The sequence below is a fragment of the Dasypus novemcinctus genome, chromosome 2 (genome assembly GCF_030445035.2).
Source record: "Dasypus novemcinctus isolate mDasNov1 chromosome 2, mDasNov1.1.hap2, whole genome shotgun sequence".
In the NCBI taxonomy this organism is placed as follows: Eukaryota; Metazoa; Chordata; class Mammalia; order Cingulata; family Dasypodidae; genus Dasypus; species Dasypus novemcinctus.
This window is the reverse complement of record NC_080674.1, coordinates 47,250,350-47,273,072: the sequence shown is the minus strand read 5'-3', so window position 1 is coordinate 47,273,072 and position 22,723 is coordinate 47,250,350. Positions and strand designations below refer to the sequence as shown.

Genomic DNA, 22,723 nt, shown 5'->3' with positions numbered 1-22,723 from the left:
ATCCTACAAAGGAAAACATGAGTGATTGAAGTGTAAAATTTAAGAGTGATGTGTAAAAAATCTTTTCCATTTGAGAAGTTGGGGTTAAATAATTTAAGAGATTTCGCCAAATTTTTGTTGTCACTCTTCTTTTTTAATATGACATTGATGAGCTTAAACTAGGAGCATCAGTTATTACTTCTGTTTTATTAATGGCCAGAATTTTGTGTTTTCTGCAATCGTTATTATGTCTCCATTCTTATGGTTTTTTTAAAAAAATCAAGCTATGAATGTTCTAAGGCCTGAGAGAAATGGGAGAAAGTATCAAATTAAGGGTCCCAGGTACAGAGAAAGGGGCTGAAAAGTGATAAAGAGGGCTGATTTACAGACTATAATTCCCCATTACAGATTACAAATCCCCAGGTTTACTTGCATACTGATCCAGGTGGGGGTGGGGCAGGGAGGAAGGCATGAACAGGGGGGCCATTTGGCCTTTGCTTTTTTTTTAAGATTTATTTTATTCATTTCTCTCCCCCGCTCCTCTCCCCCCCCCCCCCCATTGTCTGCTCTCTGTGTCCATTCGCTGTGTGTTCTTCTGTGTCTGCTTGCATTCTCGTCAGGCAGCACTGGGAATCTGCATCTCTTTTTGTTACATCATCTTGCTGCATCAGCTCTCCAAGTGTGCAGCATCATTCCTGGGTCAGCTGCACTTTTTTTTTTTTCATGTGGTACGGCTCTCCTTGTGGGGTGCACTCCTTGCGTGTGGGGCACCCCTGTGTGGCAAGGCACTCCTTGTGTGCGGCAGCACTGTGTGTGGACCAGCTCACCACACGGGCCAGGAGGTCCTGGGTTCAAACCTTGGACCTTCTATATGGTAGGCGGATGCTCTATCAGTTGAACCACATCTGCTTCCCTGCATTTGCTTTTTAAACTGCCCCTTTGCTAATGACAGGGGAGGAGTCTCAGCTGTTTGCTGTTTTGATTGATTATTCCACCCATCAATCCCCTGGGAGGGCCCAATGATAAGACCCACTGGCGAATACGTGGGCCTTCTCCTTGATTCCAGAGGAAATCTCATTCTGAATGGGAATTCTCACAAAGGTCTTTCCGCAGCCATCTTGTGGGGTATTGTGGCCACGTGTTTAGTGGTGGCTGTTTTTCTGCCAGATTCTAGCTCTATCTATTGATTCCTAATCTACTATCCTGCCTCGGTACTCATGCTATACATAAAATAAGTTCCAATATTTTTTATGGCTTCTGGTTCGGTGAGGATTTGTTAAATAAGACATAAAAGGCAAAGTATGAAAAAAATTTTAAACAAAGTCAACAGATCTGCTACCAATTGGGAGAAAGTGTTTTCTAATAACTGACAAAAGACTAGTATCCAAAATACTCTATGAGTTTTTATAAATAAAAAACAAACTTGTAAAAAATGGCAGAAAAGAGGTAATAGCTATTTGAATTTTGAATGACTAAGAAATCACTAACAGAAAAACACAACTTAAGCCTCATTGAGATTGCATTTCAACCCCACCTAATTGGAAAAAAATTTTAATGACGTTATGAAGTGTTGTTGAGGATGTGCAGAAATGAAGCTCTTCATCCCCAGCCCAAATACGCCTTCTGGATAAAGATGTACCTGAGTTTTCACATTACAATTTCTCTTCTGCCTCTCAATATTACACTCGTTATATCGATCATATAGGCCTTGCTACATTATGCCTTATGTTAGAAATGTCCCCCACCACATATTTCACACTCATCATATGAAAGCATACCTTAGAATGGAGCAAAGATTGATACGATTCCCAAAATGTCAGAGCATAGGTTCAAATATGTATTGACTTCAATTCACTGAACCCACATGTCGGATGCTAGCCGTGGAACTAGGCTGGCCTGGCCTTCGCTGGACAGTGAATGGAAATTACAAGGTTCTGAGTTCCCACCTTTTTGCCTAGCAGTACTAACAGGTTTTTCCCAGAATTCCTCAACCGAATACTTTAGATAATTCCCAAATTTCCCCCTAAAGAAGAATCCTTTCCCTCTGAAAGTCTGGTAGTGTCAGGGGCATGGTCTCTCACATAATCAGAACTCCTTGCTGCTTTAAGGTGACTGCTGCTTAAGGCAGCTGGTGTCATTCCACTCACCACCCACTGGTGGCATCAGTTTCTTCCCGAGGACTGACCTTAGTGCCACATCTCAGCAGACTGGAAAATACACCCGCTACTTTCACAAATCAGCTTTCAGAGGGATTCCTGGTGGAACTGTTGGGCTGACACACTCTGAGTGTCCTTCCAAATGCAAACAGCCATCTCTAGGAGGGGCTTAGGGAAGGAACTGGGGGTGAAACAGGTAAAGTCTCATAATATGCCTCAAATTCTTGCTCCTTATTACCTCTACACTCTGCTATTCTATCAGGCTCACTCTGCAAGTCTTCCACTTATTTGCAACAATTTTCATGTATTTTCCTCCAGGTTAGTTCCCTTTGGGGAAACCCCTTCTCCATCAGACAGGTCTGTGTTCATGTGAATTGCAATTTTGAAACAAATATAGTTTATTACCCCATGGAACTCCTGGCCTCACACAGTAGTGGAAATAAGGATGCTCTTTGTGGGAACTTTAGACTTCCTACTAATGTCTTATCAACTTGCCTCCTGCAACAAAGTAAGCATATTATCAGAATATAAACTGTGTACTTAATATGTAAATGCAGAATAAAACTCCTGTGCCACCCCTCCTTAAACCTTATTGCTACACCTAAATCTCTCCTCTATGGAAATTTTGGAATCGTCATAGAAATAAGTGGATGTATATGATCATTCTTTAAAAAGGGAGATAGTCTGACAGGAATTTGTACCGGAAAACCTCTAGTGTGTGAGGTTATCTAATAGACTCTTACCACTGTTGTAGTACAAATTACCTTGTTTGTGGTTTTCATTGCTTGTGTCCTCTTTCTTTGAGGTGCTCCTTCTTTCCTTGCCTGTTATAGTCCTACCTGTCTCAGGATGGCAGCAGTTGCATCTGCCAACAAGTAAAGAATGCTGGCATACCTCTTGCCTTCTGATAGGTAATCTCACTTACATTATGCAATCAAGGTGAACCCATATCTACATTTCTATTTGAGAAATGCAATCCAGTTTATAGGTTTATATTTCCTTAGTAATTGTTAGGTGTTTTTCTGTTTTAAAGATATTGAGTTGATGTCAGCAAATTCTGATGACTCAAATTCTGTCACACTCAGTCTTGACTATGATTCTTAGTTGCCCAGGATGCTTCTTTTCATATTTATAGCTATTTGGGTCACAACTAGTGGCAGTGGTCTATGTAATAGCTCCTTGACCCTAATAACCTTTCATCTTTCTACTCCCAGGTCTAGCATAGTGATTCACATAGGGTAAGATGGGTGAATGAATGGATGGATAGATGAATGAATCCAAAACCTAATTTGGGATATTAAAACCATTTGACTTGGAGAACAAGCAGCACATCTTAGCTAAAGAAGCAATTCATTTTAGGAATTCAATGCATTGATAAATATAAGTACAGTCAGTGTTTTGTTTCCCCATAGCACTTCTTTTTTTTTTTTTAATTAATTACCATACAATAAAATTCACCATTTTAAAGTATACAGTTTAGTGGTTTTTTAAAGTGTATTGACAGAGTTTTGTGACCATTACCATTATCTAACTCCAGCACAGCTTTTTCATCCTCAATAAAGACCCCATATCCATTAGTAGACTCTCCCTATCGCGGCTTCCCAGTCCGTGGCAAACGCTAATCTACTTTCTGTCTCTTTGGATTTACTCATTCTGGACATTTCGTATAAATGGAATCATACAATGTGTGCTCTTTTGTGTCTGGCTTCTTTCACTTATTCCATAGCACTTTGAACATATTTCTGCTAACACTTATTTCACTGCTTTGTAATTATTATTATTATTATTATTTTGCCTGCCTCCTACTGGACCATTAAGCATCACAGGGGCAGGGACTATGTCTTGTTTTATTTTATTTTATTTTTTAAGATTTATTTTTTACTTAATTCTCTCCCTTTCCCCACCTCCCTCCTTGTTGTCTGTTCTCTATGTCCATTCGCTGTGTGTTCTTCTTGTACCCTTGTCGGTGGCACCAGGAATCTGTGTCTCTTTTTTTTTTGTTGTGTCATCTTGCTGCGTCAGCTCTCCAAGTGTGCAGTGCCACTCCCGGGCAGGCTTCACTTTTTTTTTGTGCAGGGTGGCTCTCCTTGCAGGGCACACTCTTTGTGCATGGAGTTCCCCTACGCAGGGGACACCCCTACATGGCATGGCATTCCTTTCGTGCATCAGCACTGCACCTGGGTCAGCTCAACACATGGGTCAGGAGGCCCTGGATTTGAACCCTGGACCTCCCATATAGGTAGATGGATGCTCTATCAGTTGAGCCAAATCCGCTTCCCATATGTCTTATTTATCTCAGCATTTCTAACACTGAGTTCAAGGCCTGCCACAGAGTGGGTGCTCAATAAATGTTAGCCGAATGAATGATGCTTCTGCTATTCTAGTGGGCCTGGTTGATTGGTGCTTGGGTGAACTTCTCTACATACTCCTTATATATAAAACAATGAGATTGAGAGGAAAAGGGAGATCTTTGTGACCTGAAGTAGCTTGCACTGAGAAATGTAAATATTTTCCTCATTGGGGCTACTTCGCTAAATTTAAAAGTAATAAAAAACTAGCAATGCGATTGGAAAAAGACCTTGACCAAAAAGGTGAAAAGGTAAAGAAGAATGAGTTTATGTGGCTAAGAGACTTCAAGGTGAGTAGAGAGGTCATTCCAGGGTTACGCTTATGCATGTCTCAGCAGGATCATTGACTGTCAAAGTATATATGGCCTTAAATAGCGGAGACATCCAGACACTATAGGCAGGACAAACAGCTCAGGAGTTTGGTGCCCTGCTAGTGGGCCTACTTGGGAATTTATGCTCCCCAGTGTGACAGAGTTGGACTTAGTTGTGGTTTCCCTACACATGGCTCTTCTGCCCCTTCTATTTGAACTTATAATTAGTGCCAGAGTTGATAGGTATATGTCCAAGAGACTTAAATCTTTGAGCTGACCATGTGCCAGCTTGGCCCTGAGTCTCAACAGAGTTGCAACACCTACTCTCCAGTTCATTGGACTCACCCAGGACAGCTAACGAGATGAGGGTGGACAACAACCATCCCAAGGAACAGAGAGAGTCTGCAACTGCAAGCAAGATAGTCCCATTCATCTTCCCTATGGGATCTAAGGCTCCTCTCAATTAGAGGTAGAGTGGACATCACCATCCCAGAATCCTCAGGACTGGGGAATGAATGATGGACAGGGGTGGACTTACTGGTATCCTAGTATAGACTTATTGAGATTCTAGCAATGGAATAACTTTTATCATTGATGTGGAGGCAGTTGCCACTGGAGGTTCTGAGGGGAGGGAAATGGAAAAACAGGTGTAATATGGGGACATTTTTAGGGCTTGGGAATTGTCCTGACTGACATTGCAGTGACAGATATAAGCCATTATATACCTTGTCATAACTTACAAAATTATGTGGAACAGCAAGTAAACTATAATGAAACTAAAATCCATGCTTAGTGGCAATAGTCCAAAATGTGTACATCAATTGTAACAAATGTACCACACTAAGGAAGGATGTTGTTGATGTGGAGAAATGCAGGAGGGGTTGGGAGTGGAGCATATGGGAATCCCCTGTATTTTTTATGTAACATTGATGTAATCTATCTTTTTAACAAATTAAAAAGTATATATAAAAATAATTAAAAGTAGTGAAGCTGAGCAGATCTTTTAATACTTTATGTCACTTGTGTGGGTTTAGTTCAATTATAGCTTTTCATTAATTGTGTGGTTTAGAAGTTATTGAAGACATAAATTTTTGTAAATGGATTTATGTAAATATATTATTACTGTATATTTTAGGATTGTTTGTATCTGTGTTCTAATATTCCAAGAATTTGATAATATTGTTCTGTGGCAGGAGGCCACATTGTTACTGCTCTATATCTCAATCTGAGGTTCTATTCCAAATGGAGCAGCACTGGTCAATTCAGGGCAGAATATAGCAGGAGAGGAAGGTGACAGGCTTTTTCTCTGGAAGGAAAGAGCTCCAGTTAACTTTATGAAGATCCTCCTCAGAGCCCTGGGGCTAGGGTCCCAGACCCACCTGATGAATTGGATCTTCAGAGTCAAGGCATTTTCCCTGGGACCTGGGACTGGAGCTGAACTGTGGTCAGCCCAGAGCTTCCTGTACCATGGTTGACAAGAATGTTGCCTGATTAGACTTACTTAAATCTAAGATACCAGGCTCCAAGAATTTGACCTTAGGCAAGCATTCTGTCCTCTTCTACCCCAGTGCTCTAAAGGTATCATTCCTTCTGCTTGGAATGTCCCACTCCCCTTCAAAATCAAGTGAATTCTGATTCCTCCTTTAAAATTGAGTCCGAACTTTATGTCCTCTGATGCCTGGCTCCCCTATATGGAATTAATTTCTCTATCTTCTGTGCTCCCGTAGTACTTGGTTCAGATCTCCATAGTACTAAGTCTTTCTAAGAAATTTTTGCAGTTTAAAAAAATTACAGAACTAACACCTGTTGGCTAAAATGTTGCACCCTCTCTAAAAGTAGTCATTGCGTATAAACTTGGCTATAAATGTCTCTCCATACCTTTTTCTATGTGTATATAACATTCTTTTTTAAAATTTTATTTATAAAAACAGTACTTTTTATAGTTCTTGTACTTCAACTTGTCTTTCTCATTTAATAACAGATTATGGACATTCATATATGCTAACATATAAAGATATGCCTCATCCTTTATCCTATTTGGATGTGCCATTACCTGTTTAACTGTTGACAGGCATTTAGATAGTGTCTAATGTTTTTGCTAGAATGAACAGCTGTGAATATGTCAATCACCTGTGTGATGAATTCCAGAAGTAGAATGATAGTGGGTCAACAGGATGGTGTCCTAAGCATTTGGTTCCAAATCTGTTTCCTTTGCACTGTCTCTTGAGGACAGGGACATATCATTTTATTTCTTTTTGTATTACCTAGTGACTTAGTAATGTGCCTGGAATATTGTAACTGCTCAATCAATGCTTACTGAGTAAGTGACTGAAAGTTTTGATGCCCAGAGAGTGAGTCACATAGACGTTCTTAATTTCTTTTTTTTTTTTTTCTTTCTCTCCCATGTTTTTTTTAATTGACTTTGTAACAATATTACATTAAAAATATATATATATGAGGTCCCATTGAACCCTACCACCCCCACCCCACCTCTCCGCCCCCCCCCCCCCAGCAACACTCCTTATCCCATCATCATGACACATCCATTGCATTTGGCAAGTACATCTTTGGGCACCTCTGCACCTCATGTAGACGTTCTTAATTTCATGTTCAGCTCCTTTTCTACTCCAAAGTTGTGACTGGTCTGATATTTCCATATGGGCAAGGTGTGGATGCAGACAGCTTCCTCTATTCCAAGGGCAGGTGCCTCTATTGCTTGGAGCTGACACTACAGAGGAATCTGTTTCTTTTGACTCCTAATTCAGGGGTTAAGTTTTGTCTGTTATTATGAAGCTGCTACCTGCAGCTACTGTTGCACTATAATTTATTTTAAAAATTTTATTCATTATCCATTTGGCAGATGGGAAGCACAGGAGAGTACTATGTGCATGTGACATGTGGGAATTTGCACATACTTATTTTAGCATGGGAATTAGAATAGCTTTCTTAGTTGTGTTTCCCTCATCTCCTTACATCTGAAAAATCTAAGCTCCTAACTTAACCTCTTGCTCCAATCACTTCCCACTTTAATCCCTCTTGCTTAATCCCTGCAAATGAATCTTCCTAAAACCCTTCTCCTTTCCCAAATCTTTAGTAGTCCCTATTTCATAAAATCCAAACTTCCTTGGACTGGCACTCAAGGCCTCAGTGGTTTGACTTCTATTTGTCTTACTAACTGTATCTCCCATGGCTCATCTTCCTAGTTCCTCAATTTAGACAAAATGGTTAGACTATATTTTCTCCAGGCCTGAAATGTGCTTTGGGCTTGCCTATCTCAAAACTCTTAACCATACATTTTGCTTAGCCTGGACAAGTCTTCGTTTCTCTCTACCCATTCAAAATCCATCAAGATTCAGCCAGGCCCTTCCTTACTGGGACACTTTCAAATCTTCTCTTCTCAACTGTGTGGGCCCCTCTCCCTTGACCTCATTCCTTTGACTTTTGGTCAAATCCATCTTGCAACCCATTAGCACTGTCATCTAGAGCACCTTTTTTTTTTTAAAAAAGATTTATTTATTTCTCTCCCCTCCCCCCACACACTGGTTGTCTGTTCTTTGTGTCCATTTGCTGCATCTTCTTTGTCCGTTTCTGTTGTTGTCAGTGGCACGGGAATCTGTGTTTCTTTTTGTTGCATCATCTTGTTGTGTCAGCTCTCCCTGTGTGCGGCACCATTCCTGGGCAGGCTGCATTTTCTTTTGCGCTGGGCGGCTCTCCTTACAGGGCACACTCCTTGCGCGTGGGGCTCCCCTACACGGGGGACATCCCTTTGTGGCACGGCACTCCTTGCGCGCATCAGCACTGCACATGGGCCAGCTCCACACGGGTCAAGGAGGCCCGGGGTTTGAACCGCGGACCTCCCATGTGGTAGGCAGATGCCCTAACCACTGGGCCAAGTCCGCTTCCCCTAGAGCTTCTTTTAATCTCTTTGTTTGAGATTAGGCTTCATCTCCCCCAAGTAAATTGTAAATTCTGGGAGGTAGAGAAGCGTCCTGCCCCAGGTAGGTATTCACAAAGCTCTCAGTAAGAGCTTGCAGTTTGCTTGATTAACCTTTTGCTTCTCTGAAATCTTTAAGATGAAAGCTAGGCCAGTGCTCTAAAAAACAAGGCTTAATGTTTTCTTTTTTTCCCCCTCTTTTAGCCATACTTCCCATTGCCTCCAGCTGTTGCACCCAGGTTTCACATCATATTTCCAGAAGGCTTCTGGAAAGAGTGAATACATGTCGTATTCAGAGAGCCGATGGGGATTGTGACTTGGCTGCTATCATGTGAGTGGTCTTTAGCAGGAATGTCTAAGCCTGCTTAGTGATTATTTGCTGCTGGGAAGACTTTGCCTGACATACAACATACGAACAATCAAAGAAAAGAGGGAGGAGAGAGTAAACATTCTGCGCTCCAGGCCCCATGATCCCTGGAGTGAATCCAAATGAATCACCATCTCCAGGTGTCCCACCCTAGCCCCCTGGCTCTTCCACTGCAGTGGGGCTCACTGCTCTCAGTCGTGCCAAAATGCTGATGACTTCCCTAAGCAAACAAGGGACAGTTGAGTGAAAACAAACAGAAGGTGACTTTAAGTCTAGCTTTTTCCAGGTAAGTATATAAGTTGCTGTCATTTTTTGCTCCCTGAATTCACCAGGAGTGAATTAGAAGGTTCAAAGAGAGTGTAGAAATATCTGCATCTGCCACAAGTGCTGCTTCCATCCAAGCACAAGTGTCTTTCCTTGCTTTTGATTTTGAGGTGCTGACTCAGGTGAACCCTTCCATACCTTCTACCCCCACTCCTGACCCACTTCTTAAAAGCTTTAGGCTTAAATATACTTACCATCTCCATGGAGGCTTTAAAATCTGAACTGCGTTGATATTTAACAAATCTCTGGAATCTGACAACAATGCTGTTAAGTAGGAATTATCTCATGTCACAAAGGAGAAATGGGTGACTAGACACATTACATAGCTCACCTGGTGGCATACAGCTAGTGAATGACAGAAGCTGAAGGTGAACCCAGGTATCTCAGTTGAGAATACCATGTATCTCCAAAGTCTCTCAAAAGTGATGTTGAGGGAGTGGATGTGGCTCAAGAAATTGAGTGACCGCCTCCCACATGGGAGGTCCTGGGTTTGGTTCCCAGTGCCTCCTGAAACACTGAAACATCAAAAACAAAAACCAGCTGAGGAGAGCCAATGTGTCTCAGTGGTTGAGTGCTGGCTTCCCACATACAAGGTCCTGGGTTCAATATCCAGGCCCTGGTACCTAAAAAAAAAAATGATGATGGGAAGAACCATAAAATGCTCTCCCCAAACTCCATTACATTTGACATCTTCAAATCAGAAGGACAACATCTTAAGCATCTCCCTGGTATGCTAGCTCTTAACAGTTTATAGCTCCAGGTGATATAAATAAGTCGTTTGGTGTCCTCATTTGGGCTATGAATAAGCAGGTTATTTATGCCTGAGCTCCTTGGAGTCTCTGGGGAATCTCGTTTATTCATATTCAATTAATTCAACAAATGTTTATTGATCATGATTGTGTACCAAGCCCCATGCTATGTGAGGGGAATGCAGCAGTGATAAAACAGACTCCAACCTCCTGGAGTCTTCAAGAGAGTCTTAATCCAGCTGGGTTTTGCAGACCATTCTTGGAGATCTGAGATAGAATTTGTTTCCCTTTAAGAGGGATTCAAGAAAAAAGTTGTTAGGAGTTCAGAGGAGGCGTTTATAAGAGGCCCATAGATGAACTTGCTACAATTTAGAGGCCTATGAACCCTCTGTGACCTTGTGTATTAAGGTACAAATAATTTCCTGGAAGAAGGCCCACAGGTTTTACAAGATCTTCAAAAGGACCTGAAATTCAATAAAGTTTAAAAACCATGCCCAGGTCAGATGTGGGGGTGAGCGGGAGACAATTCCTGATCTAATCTTTTTATAAGCATGAGTGTCTCTATGGGAGAAGGGAGAGGATTGAAAGCTCTCTCACAGTTTCCTCAGTTCATGCTTGACCTGGAAGGATCCCAGAAGGGTGCTTTTAGTCATTGGGAACCACTGTAAACTGTAGCAATTTGGGAAATACAATGACTAATAAGGTGCCTTCTGTTTCCGTGGTATGCCTCAAGCTCCCAGATTCTTTGAAAAACTCCCTTTATATATATCTGCTCCAGTTTCTACCAGTCTTTCATTTAACCTTAATAAGTAATGTTAAAAACAGTTGGAAAGTTAAAAATTCTTGGGTAGTTCATGAATAGGCAATTCTCCGGGTTATTAGAAACATCTGGATGTTTGTGTCAGGTCTACTGAGCTGAACTCAATATGCCTATGGCAGCTCTGGCTGCTCTTAGAAATACCAAGTTCTCAACTCCTCTCAGTCTCTCCCACCTCACTGGAATGATAAAAGATAAAAGAAGGCTTCAGAGCTTGTAAGGGTTCCCATGGGGTACCAGGGAGATGTGGGGAAAGAACCAGGGAAGTTTCTCTGTGTGTATAAGAACAACAGACAGTTTGAGGGGTTTATCAGGAGATATACTGGTAGCAGGACAGTAAGAGAAGTTTTTTGGGCGGCTAAGCAGGTATGACCTAGAGATCTAAATGATATATGAACAGAAATTTACCTCTGTGTTGATGAGAGAGCTGAAAATACAGAAATTTTTTACCCTGGTCTCAACCTCAAATAAGATTAAATTTGACTATGTAGCTTTTTGTTTTTTTGTTTTTTTAGGTACTGGAGGCCAGGGATTGAACCTGTGACCTTGTATGTGGGAGGCCAGTGCTCAACCATTGAGCCACATTGGCTTCCCTGAGTTGGTTTTTTTGTTTGTTTTGCTTGTTCTTTGTTCAGGAGACACCAGAAACCAAACCCTGAACCTCTCGTGTGGGAGGCAGGAGTGCAACTGCTTGAGCCAATCTGTTCCCTGTAGTATTTTTTCTTTTTTTAAGATTTATTTTTTATTTATCCCCCACCTTGCCACTTGCTTGCTGTCTGCTCTCTATGTCCATCCACTGAGCGTTCTTCTGTGTCTGCTTGTCTCCCTTTGTTGTGTCATCTTGCTGTGCCAGCTCTCCGCAGGCATGGGCTGTCAGCTTTGTGCGGGGTACGGGCCGTCAGCTCTCCACAGGCGCAGGCCAGCTTGCCTTCACAAGGAGTTCCTGGAAGCAAACCCAGGGTCTCCCATATGGTAGGCAGGAGCCCAATCACTTGAGCCACATTTGCTTCCCTCCCTGTAGAATTTTTTTTTAAATCATAAATTACAGATCTTCTCTGTTGTTTCCTTACATTCAACACAAATAGTTTTAGTGTCTCAGTTTCCCAGGTTGCTAAGACAAATATCACACAGTAGGGGTTTAACAACAGGAATTTATTGGCTCACAGGTCAGAGGCTAGAAGGCTTGCTTCCTCCTGGGATTCATAGCATTCTGGCTGGCCAGCAATCCTTGGGTTCCTTGGCTTTCCTGCCACATGGCGATACTCTCTTCTTGCAATTCTGGGTTCCTGTTGACCTCCAGCTTCTGGCTTCTCTTCCTGGCTTTCTCTGCATAAAAGTATCCAGTAATAGGATTAAGACCCACCCTCATTCAGCTGGCCCACACCTTAACTAAAAATAACATCTTCAGAAAGTCCTGTTTGCATGGGGTTCACACACACAGGAATGGGATTAAGATGAAGAAGGTGGGTTTTTTGTTTTTCTGGGGTACACAACTCAATCTACAACATCTTGCTTACAAATTGTTTTACTACGGAACATGACTTGACTTATCCAGCCTATGCTCTGTTAACCCTACCCGTGGTTAAAGACTTTAAGATTTGAGACAAGTGTTTTAGATCCAGAAAACATGGTTAATTTTTGGAAATAAAATCTCCAAATAACAGCTATTATTAATCATAATTAGTTAATATAATTCCACTTACAGTGAATATACTAGATTTCTTTTCCATTTCCATTTCTGCTTAGAAAGAATTTCTTTGTTTCATACACTATAAATGATCATTGCAATTCTTAATGTCTGCAACAGCAGTGTGACTTCATTAAAGGCTCTGGTTGTTGCTAATCCTAAACTCAATGCAAAATTGTTCATCCATTTTGTTCCTTTAGCTCCAGGGCCAGTGCCTTTCCCTCGGGCCAGTTCGTCACTTCCCATGGAATAATGGAGCTGGGTCTTACTTCTTTCCTGTGTAATGGGCTTTTCTGGTAGCAGTAGAGTCTATCTGCTCAGTGAAGTCAGATTTTTGCTTACACCACAGGGAAGGAGAGAGTTCTAGTCCTTTTCTGGAAAAGGTAGGAGCTTCAACTTGAGTTTTGTTTTTTTTTTGGGGGGGGGGCGGGTGGTGTTTCTTTAGTTTTGTTTTCCCCCATCAGGAGTTCTTTAGCCAAGTTTTCTCCCATAATATCTATTACTTAAAGGCAAGCCAACTGGTCATTAGTGTTTCTTTTGGAGGCCTATCAATCTAAGACACTTTCGGAAGTGCTGTCTTCCTATTAAGATGTCCTATGTCTTTCAAATTAATATTCCCCACATGCTGGCTATGCTAAAACTTGCTCATACCTTTCTATACTTTATTTGCCATTTCAAGAGTCTCTACATTATCTGATAATGATTTCACTTGGGCCATTTGGAGAAAAGGCAGCCTAGTTCCTCTCTACCTACCTTTTCTTTCCCCAATACCAGGGTTTCAACTTATCTAGGCACAGGAATATTTGTGATATGTGATGTGTGATATGGATCTGTATTAAATGTTAACTAATACCTAGAATGTTTTAATTGATTGTTTTGTGGAAAACAAAACCAGACTCTCCTTATTTTGAACAATTTTCACTTCATAGCTACAAGTAACTACTGAATTCCTATTGTGAACAAGAGCTTTTCACGACACTTCTAGACAATTCCTCTCTCAAGGACCATAACTCTACTAAGAGGGATGAGACAAGTACTCACATAAAAGACAGAGAAAACTAAGTGCCAGAAGAGAGTTATAGCATCACCATCAAGACTCAAAGGAAGGGCAGAGGGCATTTACCTAAAAGGACCTGGAGGAACCTCGTGGAGAAGGACGCTTGTGCATAGGCCATGAGGAATGAATTAGTTTGCTTGGGAAAAGAATTGTCTTCATTTACTTTATATTATTGTTTCCTTTCTCCTCTTCCTTCTTATCCTCCTTCTCCTTCCCTTTCCTCTTCTCCTCTGTATTCTTCCCTTCTTTCTTCTTGTCTTTCTCCTTTCCCTTTCACTCCTCCTGCTCTTCTTCTTCCTCCTCTGTCTTCTTTTAAGACATTCTGCTGGTGTCTAAGGAACCATACGCAGCAGTGACCATAAAGTCACGATTTATCCTTATGGTGCCCTGTTTTAGGATTCAGTCTCTCAGAACACAGTGCGTCTATAAAAGCCAATAGGATTTTGTTTATTTGCATTTACTCTCAGTAATTTTATTTTCTTCCTTTTTGGCAGCCTTCACATCAAGCATAGAAGAATCTGTGTCAGCCCGCACAACCATACTATTAAGCAGTGGTTGAAAGAACAAGCAGCCAAGAAAAATGCTAAAGGCAACATTTGCCATATGAAGAAACTCCATCCCAAGAGGAACGGTGACAGGACATATCAGGCGAAACAGGAAACAAATGGCCATAAAACACATTAGAGAGCTTAAAAAATTGATACACAAAGACAGTTCCTGAAGTGAACTTGGCCATGGTTGGTTATAAATTTATCATGTGTAATGTTCCTTACTAGGAGCCAACAGGGCAAGATAAAAAATATTTTTGTTTTCTTTTAAGGAACAATTACACAATATGCAAACATAACCTCTACACTTAGCTGAAAAATGAAATCCAAATATACTACTTAGCCACACATAATATTTTAAACCAAGTATATAAATGTAATTGCCCCAACTTTTTATTATGAAGTTTTCCAAACCTATAGGGAATTTGTGACAATGTTACAATGAACACCTATATACCTTTCACCAGGACTAATCATTGTCAGCATTTTGCCACATTTGCTTTCTCTCTTCTCTTTCTCTCTCTGCATGTGCGTTTATATACGTATATATATATAAAACATTTCAAATATTAATACATATGCATTTTTTGCTGAATCATTTGAAAATAAGTTGCAAGCATCATGGCACTTCATCCCTCAATTTGTTTTAGTGTTATAACTTTGTATCCCCCCAAAATAGATTTTTCCTGCATAATCACATTGCCAGCTTTATACCTAAAAAATTAACAATAATTCCATCTAATATACATAATCCATATTCAGATTTTCCCAACTGATTCTAGAGTACTTTCTATAGTTTATTCTTCTAATCCAGGAACCAATAAAGGTTCACACATTGCATTTAATTGTTATATCTCAGTATCTTTTAATCTAAAAAAGTCCCTCGGCTTTCTTTTTTTCCTTTCCTTTCCATGCCATGGAATTTTTGAAAAAGAGTTTAAGCCAGAATCTGTTCCACATTCTGGGTTTGTCTGATTGTTTCCTCATGACTAGATATTCAGGTTTAACATTTTGGTAAAAATGTTTCTTTCATGAGTTTGTATACTTATTGTGTCACATCAGTAGGCTACAGTTCACTTTCTAAATAGAACATTTTAAGCTGATAATCATTTAAAACTTTGAGTAGATCTTTAGATTTATAAATTCTAAAGCTAAAAAAAAAAAATACATGATTTACTCCCCAGAGCACTCTCCCACCGTCAGTTCTTAGAGCTGCAGTAGGTATGTTATCTTTTAACTCTTAACTCACCTTTCCCACACATGGTGAGTTTGTTCCCATTTCATCAGCTTCTCTTTTGGCCTCCTTTTAGTCCACAGAGGCTTCCACATGTGTAGTAACAGTTTCATTACAGCCTTCAAAAAGGCAGGAGCTCAATGACAGCTTTAACAGGATCAGGCGTCCCTGCTGGGCAGTCCCAGGTGTTGTTGCCTGGATTAATTGGAGACTCCTAGGGGTCAAATGACTTGTCCAAGGTCACACAGTAAATGAAGGAGGCAGGACTTATGCCCAAAACACTCAATTCTTCCCAATGTCTTTCCTAGTTTTATTAACTCTAGCTGTGGACCCTTAGGAGGTGGGGGGAGGAGCTGAAGTAGGTGGAAAGGAAACACTCAGGTAAAGATCTGTGCGTCTGGGACTTCAAAAAGGGCTGAAGTTTTTGCTGGGAAGTCTAGAATTTAAAAATGCTGCCACTGGCATTGTTGGCACTACACAGGTAATAATCTTCAAAGATTAAAACAGGCCTGAATTTGAGTTTCACACACTTAGGCAAAATGGAGGAAATTGCACACTATTTATATGTAGGCTTTGAATTGCAAAATCTTCCTCACACAGGTCTTCTTTTCAATGTCAAAACAGACTTTGTAAAAAAAAACAAAAAACACAGCATTCTTCTACTCAAGTCCAGCATGTTTTTAAAAATGGTACTATGATAGTATAAGGGATCCTGAGGAAAATGGTTCCTAAATGTTGCCATTTAATCTTGTACTGTTATCATCCAATGTCATTAAATTTTAGTTTCTAAAATTTGAAGAAAGTAACATTTAATAAAAGATAATAAAATAAATATGAATGTAACAAATCTGCAAATTTTGAAATTAATTGATCACAATCATCAACATTAATGAAAAATTAAGAAAAATAAAAACAATAATCTATAACCATTCCAACGAACAACTTGAATTATTTTCAATTTTGTCCCTCCTTTCAGTCCAGATCCATAATCTTATACAAATTTTTTCATGTAGCTGTGACCACAGTAGGTTTATATCATATATTTTAACACTGATTTTATTGCGATGCAAATAATTGAAACTTTATCTGAAGACCTTATAGCTGGAAGACTTTTTAAAGAAAGTCTGGCAGTTAACTATTCCATTTTGTAGGTTAGCATACTTGTATAATAACAAAACATTGCATCACCTATAATTTTACTGTACCCATGAGTAAATCACCCAGGTTAACCTCATAAGCATTTTTTAAAATGACACTTTTATTAAAGTAATACAGGTGTGTGATAAAATGCATACATACATACATATATACATATATACATACATAGTACAGCAGAATTTATAATGAAAAGCGACATCCTCTCAACCTATCCTCCCTATCCCCAAACCTACTTCCTTAGGGCAAACTCTTTTAACCCTTTTAAGTTTTAGTTCTTCTGGTGATTACTTCCATCATTTCAAATGAAATGCTAAAAATACTGTTTATTAATTTTAGGCAATATTGACTACTTCCATACCACTTCTTACATCCCTTCCCTTCTCCCTTCTTATCCAAGCACATAGTACTTTTATTATTTTTAGTTTTAGCTATCTTTTTAACTAGATAATATACTCGCCTTCCAGTCATTGTCCATTAACTCTAGTATTCACACTCCTTTATGGAAGATGTTTATAAACCTCATCCTCCTTCCTTTTCCTCCTTTCTTTACATCTTCCACCTTGGGTAACATCAGCTATACTTTTACCTTTATATCGCTAAGGTTGATAACGTAATTCCATGCCATAATAATTGTCTTTCTTGCTTGTCCAATGCAGGGTTTCTCAAAATCTTGGCATTACTGACATTTTGGGCTGGGTAATTCTTTGTAGAGGACTATCTTATGCAACGTACCTGCGCAAGTATTATCTCTGAACTCTACCCCCTAGATAACATCCAGTAATGTCTCCAGATATTGCCACATGTCCCCAGATGAAGGTGAAATAGCAGCCTTAAGAACCACTGGTCTAGGGTAGAGGTTAAAAGTTGAAAATCAATGAGTTGCAAGAATTCTAAGATGACCCCTGATGTGTGGTTTAGATATTTAACTTCTTCCAGGTACAGTCACTCATCTAGGTTCTTTGTGTTTCTTGCTATTCTTTTCTACAGCGGGATCTGTTCATTGTTCTGAAATTTTTAAATAACAAGAGTTCTTATCGACTGTTCTGTTAGCTGGGGAACATTGTGCCCTTCAATGATTGCAGAATGTCTGCCTCCAGATACGTGCAGTTTGGCATAGGCCTCTTTGGCTTGTGTGTCTGTCCCTGAGTGTGGCAACTCTAATAACTTATGGATGGGCGCACATTCTATAAAGTCTGTATTGTTGCTTAGTGCCGTGATGGAAGACAATGGCCTTTCATTCTGTCAGCATAGGTCCCTGGCTTTCTGTGTCATTCCAATGATAGCTTCTTCTGTTCTGGCTTTCTGCCATCTATAACAGACACAAATCCATCACATTTGTTTATTGATTCATCATTCATTTATTCAGTGTTCACAGAGCAGCTATGTTCAGTCATGGTAACAGGCACTGAGAAAGGAGATTTGCAGAGATAAAAGATATGGTTCCTGCCTTCCAGAAATTCAGAGACCTGTCAGGGGAAAGTGAAGAAGGGAAGGAGACAAATCATATCAGTACACTGTGAAAAGTGTTATGATGGTGGCAGGTACCTAGATCTCTGCGAGCATAAAGGAGGGGTGTGTCAGATGAAGTTTTGGGGTGGCGATGATGCCTGAATTGAGTATTAAAGGAGTATGCTTGTTTTAGCAGTTCAGTTGGGAATTAATGTGATGGGGGGAAAAAGTCTATTCCACAGGCCTCTGATTAGTCAATGAACTTTTACATTTGTGTGGCTCTTCAAAAGGAAGCCTGAGTGTGAGAATCTGATGGCTCATCATCATCTATGATCCTGTTTGTGGTGGGCATCATCTCACTGTTGTCACATTAAGGAAAGAGCACTTACACACTTGTGAGACACCTTCCCTAGTACTGTCTTCATTAAACATTCCTCTCTCCAAAGTACTTTTGATGCTTGGTATATATAAATGCTCAACAAGTGTTTTTTGAACCATTGAATCTCATTTTTATCCTTATAATAACCCACCCCCTGAAAAATAGGTGAAAAGAACATCAGAGTGCTCTTTTTTGGTTGTGTGGGTGCCTTCACAATATCAATTTTCCTCCTATCTCCTTGTCTATCTTTGCTTTTGTTGGGTGTAGCGATGTGCCTTGCTTGAACCTACATTTCCCTGACTGCCTTGAGATAGGAGTAGTCACATGATGAAATTCTGGTCATTGATATATAAGTGGAAGATGTTAGATGAGTCTTCCAGGAAGAATTATTTTAAAGGGAACTAATTCAATACCCTCTTGCTCTCTGCCTGAATACAAGCATTTTAGCTGGAGCTGGAGCCAACTATCATACAAAAAAATTAGAAAAAGTCAAGAAAAACCTAGAAATCTATCCTTGAATAGTCTTTTTTTTTTTTTTTTTTTTTTTTTAAAGATTTATTTATTTTATTTAATTTCCCCCCCTCCCCTGGTTGTCTGTTCTTGGTGTCTGTTTGCTGCGTCTTGTTTCTTTGTCCGCTTCTGTTGTCGTCAGCGGCGCCCGCTTCTGTTGTCGTCAGCGGCACGGGAAGTGTGGGCGGCGCCATTCCTGGGCAGGCTGGACTTTCTTTTCACGCTGGGCGGCTTTCCTCACGGGCGCACTCCTTGCGCGTGGGGCTCCCCTACGCGGGGGACACCCTTGTGTGGCACGGCACTCCTTGCGCGCATCAGCACTGCGCATGGCCAGCTCCACACGGGTCAAGGAGGCCCGGGGTTTGAACCGTGGACCTCCCATATGGTAGACGGACGCCCTAACCACTGGGCCAAAGTCCGTTTCCCCTTGAATAGTCTTGAGTCACTTGACAATGACCAACCTCTAGGCTTCTCAATTATACAAGAAAAATAAATCTCTAAGTTTGGGAAATTTTCTGTCATTATTCTTTGACTATGTCTCTCTCCCACCCTCCCTTCCTCCCTCCCTCCCTTCCTTCCTTCCTTCCTTTTTCCTTCTGATAATCCCATAATGCATATGTTGGTATACTTTATGGTATATCTGAGATCTTTTAGGCTATTTTCACTTTTTATAATTCTTTTTCCTTTCTGCTCATCAGGCAGACTCACTTTAATTGTCTTGTTTTTGAGTTTGTTAATTTGTGGCAGTTTGAAATTATTTTATGAATCCCAAAAAGAGGATGATTATGTCTGTGAACTAATTCATTCCTGTGGGTATGGGACACTTTCAACTGGACTAGTCAGTTAGGTGTAACTTAGATTGAGACTCCACCCTCTTGCTGGGTCTGATAAAAACAGAAAACTAGGAAAAGGGAGTCACCATAGTTGATCCTGCCACACAAGAGAAAGGATTCCAGTTTTGTCCACAGCTGAGTAGCAAGGGGAGAAACCCCTGACAGACTCAAAGAGCTGAGGTCCAGGGAGAGATAAACTGTATGCCTGATAGCTTGTAGCTGAACTTATGAAGAAAATGGAGCAATCAAGACTGACAGACGAGGTCTGGAAAGAGACAACATTATGCCTGCTTGCCCACAGGTGAGCTCTGAGGGAACAATCATAGATTCTGGAAAGGAAAAGGGGACTGAGACCTCATCAGAGATTGGCAGCCATCTTGCTTCACCATGTGGCTGACTTTCGTAAGAAAGCACCTCTGATGGTGCCTTGATTTGGACAAGTCATGGCCTTGGAACTATAAAATTTTATCCTAAATAAATTCCCATGATAAAAGCCAACACATTTCTGGTACTTTGCAAAGTCAGTCCTTTGACAAAGTAAAGCACTAATTATTTCTTCTGCCAGCTCCAATCTGCTATTGAAACCCTTCTGCAATTTTTTTATTTCAGTTATTGTGATCTTTAACTCTAGCAGTTCTGTTTCATTCCTTTTTAAAATTTCTATGTCTTTACTGAGATGATCCTCATAGTGGTCATTCATGGTTTTCCTGTTATTCTTTAGTTCTTCGTATTTTCTTCCATCTCCTTCAACATATTTAAGATCATTTTAAAAAGGTTTTGTCTGATATATCCACAGTCTTTGTTGATGTTTTCTTGATTTTTATTCTCTTGCTTTGGTTGGGCCATCCTGTTTCTTTTTCTGTCTTGTAATCTTTTGTTGCACACTGTATATTTTTAAAAATTGTTTGCCACACCATACATGTCATTATTTTAAATGTTAACTCTGGGATTTGTTCCCTGAGTTGTCTGTTTCTTTATTTTGTATTTAGCTGGTGATATGACAGAGATTTTCCTGAGGGTCAGGAACTAATAAAACCAAGCAAAAGTAAACAAAAATCACCTTTCGCTATCTTTTCAAATTGACTTTGGGTTGGCTTGTGTTCTTTATCAGCCTTCCTATCAAGAAGATCAGTCCAAGGCAAATTTAAAGACAGGAGTCCTCCCTGTCTCTTCCCGACATGTGTCTTGTCCTGGGCTTATGCTTGATAGTGGCCTTAGGAGTTCTCACGTTACTGGAGTTTGAATGCCTCCTCTCTTCCCATGAAACAGACCTTTTCTCTCTTCTGGTTATTGCACTGCAGAACTTGAAGCAGGTAAGCCTTTGTCCCCAGGTTCATTCCTCATTTGTTTCTTACACCATTTTCATTGTGTTGTACTGCTTTTACTTGGAGGGTGAACTCTGGGACATGGGAGGAAACTGAAAAGGAATTTTCCGTGTTAGTCTTTCCCAGCCAGAACAAGTCCGGGGACCGACAAAGGGAGCACTGGCCTGCTTTAAACTGCCCTGGGGAAAGGTGGGGGGGGGGGGGCGGTGATAGGAAGGATGCAAGGAGCTTCTTTCATGGCTCCCCAAAGTTGTGCTTTCTTGACTAGGCTCCCGCCCAGCAAATGTAGTCCTTCAAATGTCCTTCACTGCTTTGAGAAAGCATACCATCTTTATGTCTCTCACCTTTGTCTGGGGCAAGTTGGAACAATGGCCTCCCTCAGAGCTGGTCCCCCAATGATCTACAGTAATTATTCAAAAGCAGTGATCAGCAACTAGCCCTTGTACCACCTCCACCACCCGCACCCAGATCTTTGGGAAGTTGATTTTTATGTCCCTTTCTGGCACCAGCCAGCTACACTACCTGCCATACTCCACTACTCTGCCATGAGAGTTGGGGATGGGGGACAGTAACCACCAGGCAGAGAGAACAATTTACTGGTATTAGTAGTAATTTACCAGCCTCTTCCTTTCACTCTTCCCTCGATGCTGTACAGTGTTCTGCTGGATTCTGGAGTTTTCAAATAATTGATTCAGACTGTTCCTGCCTATCTAATAATTTTCTGCTAGAGGGATTGATTCCTGATGCTTCCTATTCTGCCATCTTTCCATCTCTTGGTCTAGACATGTCCTTCATCTTAATTCATGTCCCTGTGGATATGAACCCATTGTAAATAGGACCTGTTGGATGTTATTTTTAGTTGAATGTGATGTACTGAACCAAAGTGGGCCTTAATCTAGATTACTGGAGGCTTTATAAAGAGAAAACCACAGGGAGGAGCCAGAAGCAGAAGTCAGCAGGAGCCCAGAAGAGAACGGAGAGGACATTATTATGTTACAGGAAAATCAAAGAACCCCAAGGATTGGGACTTCTTCTACCATCAAAACTGTAAGCCAATAAACTCCTATTGTTTAAGCCAATATCAGCTTATAGTATTTGTGCATATATGTTACCACAATAAAAATAAAATTAAAAAGTGTAGACAAGTGAAATACAACCCTCTTTGGGTGCTTTTTGGAAACAAATTATTTCAAAAAAATTTTTTTGTGAAATACTGTTTACTGGTGCCCTAAGCAGATATGGGATGGGGGTGGGGGTAGGAGTTGGGCTGGGGAAAATGGTGTTCTTTTATTGTCTTACACCTAACTTTCAAACTAGCACTAGGTGCTGTGGAATTTCTGACATTGAAGTACAAATCCTACCTAATACAAGACTGACAATTCTACTTATTACAGCTTGACTGATTTTTTATCTTCTGGATTTCCCTCCTCTAACATTTTCTATTCCAATTACCCAAGTAGGGCTATTGTGGATTTAAAATCTGGTATGCATGGAATCCCTAGAGGCTGCAGGGAGATTGGTAACTCCCTTGAGGTTATAGGCAGTATGCCTTGTGATC

The 22,723-nt window shown here is 40.5% G+C and overlaps 2 protein-coding genes and 1 long non-coding RNA gene across 9 annotated transcripts in view; 2 read left to right on the top strand and 1 right to left on the bottom strand.

Annotated features, from left to right (window-relative positions):
- CCL28 (C-C motif chemokine ligand 28) overlaps positions 1-16,440 on the top strand; it is a 39,150-nt gene extending 22,710 nt beyond the window's left edge. The window contains exons 2-3 of the mRNA XM_004472899.4: positions 8,933-9,059; positions 14,224-16,440. Coding sequence (XP_004472956.1) covers positions 8,933-9,059; positions 14,224-14,413 — 317 coding nt within the window. The 3' untranslated portion in view covers positions 14,414-16,440. The remainder of the gene's footprint in view (positions 1-8,932; positions 9,060-14,223) is intronic.
- On the bottom strand, positions 12,123-17,270 carry LOC105747546 (uncharacterized). Of its 4 annotated transcripts, none has more exons than XR_001119523.3 (3): positions 17,256-17,270; positions 15,527-16,297; positions 12,123-12,311 (listed from the first exon to the last, which is right to left on the bottom strand). It is a non-coding gene; the product is annotated as an uncharacterized lncRNA (long non-coding RNA). The 4 variants fall into 4 exon arrangements; XR_001119524.3 differs by having other exon boundaries at positions 15,527-15,725; XR_011645684.1 differs by lacking the exon at positions 17,256-17,270 and adding an exon at positions 17,127-17,141.
- A 2,640-nt stretch (positions 17,271-19,910) lies between these two features.
- HMGCS1 (3-hydroxy-3-methylglutaryl-CoA synthase 1) overlaps positions 19,911-22,723 on the top strand; it is a 70,082-nt gene continuing 67,269 nt past the window's right edge. For 2 of the 4 annotated variants that reach the window (XM_058308614.2, XM_058308629.2), the window contains exon 1: positions 19,912-20,141. In XM_058308614.2, the coding sequence (XP_058164597.1) occupies positions 20,068-20,141 (74 nt within the window). In that variant the 5' untranslated portion in view covers positions 19,912-20,067. Of the gene's footprint in view, positions 20,142-21,433; positions 22,213-22,723 lie in introns of those variants that run through there. The other 2 variants (XM_058308610.2, XM_058308642.2) reach the window with 2 other exon arrangements.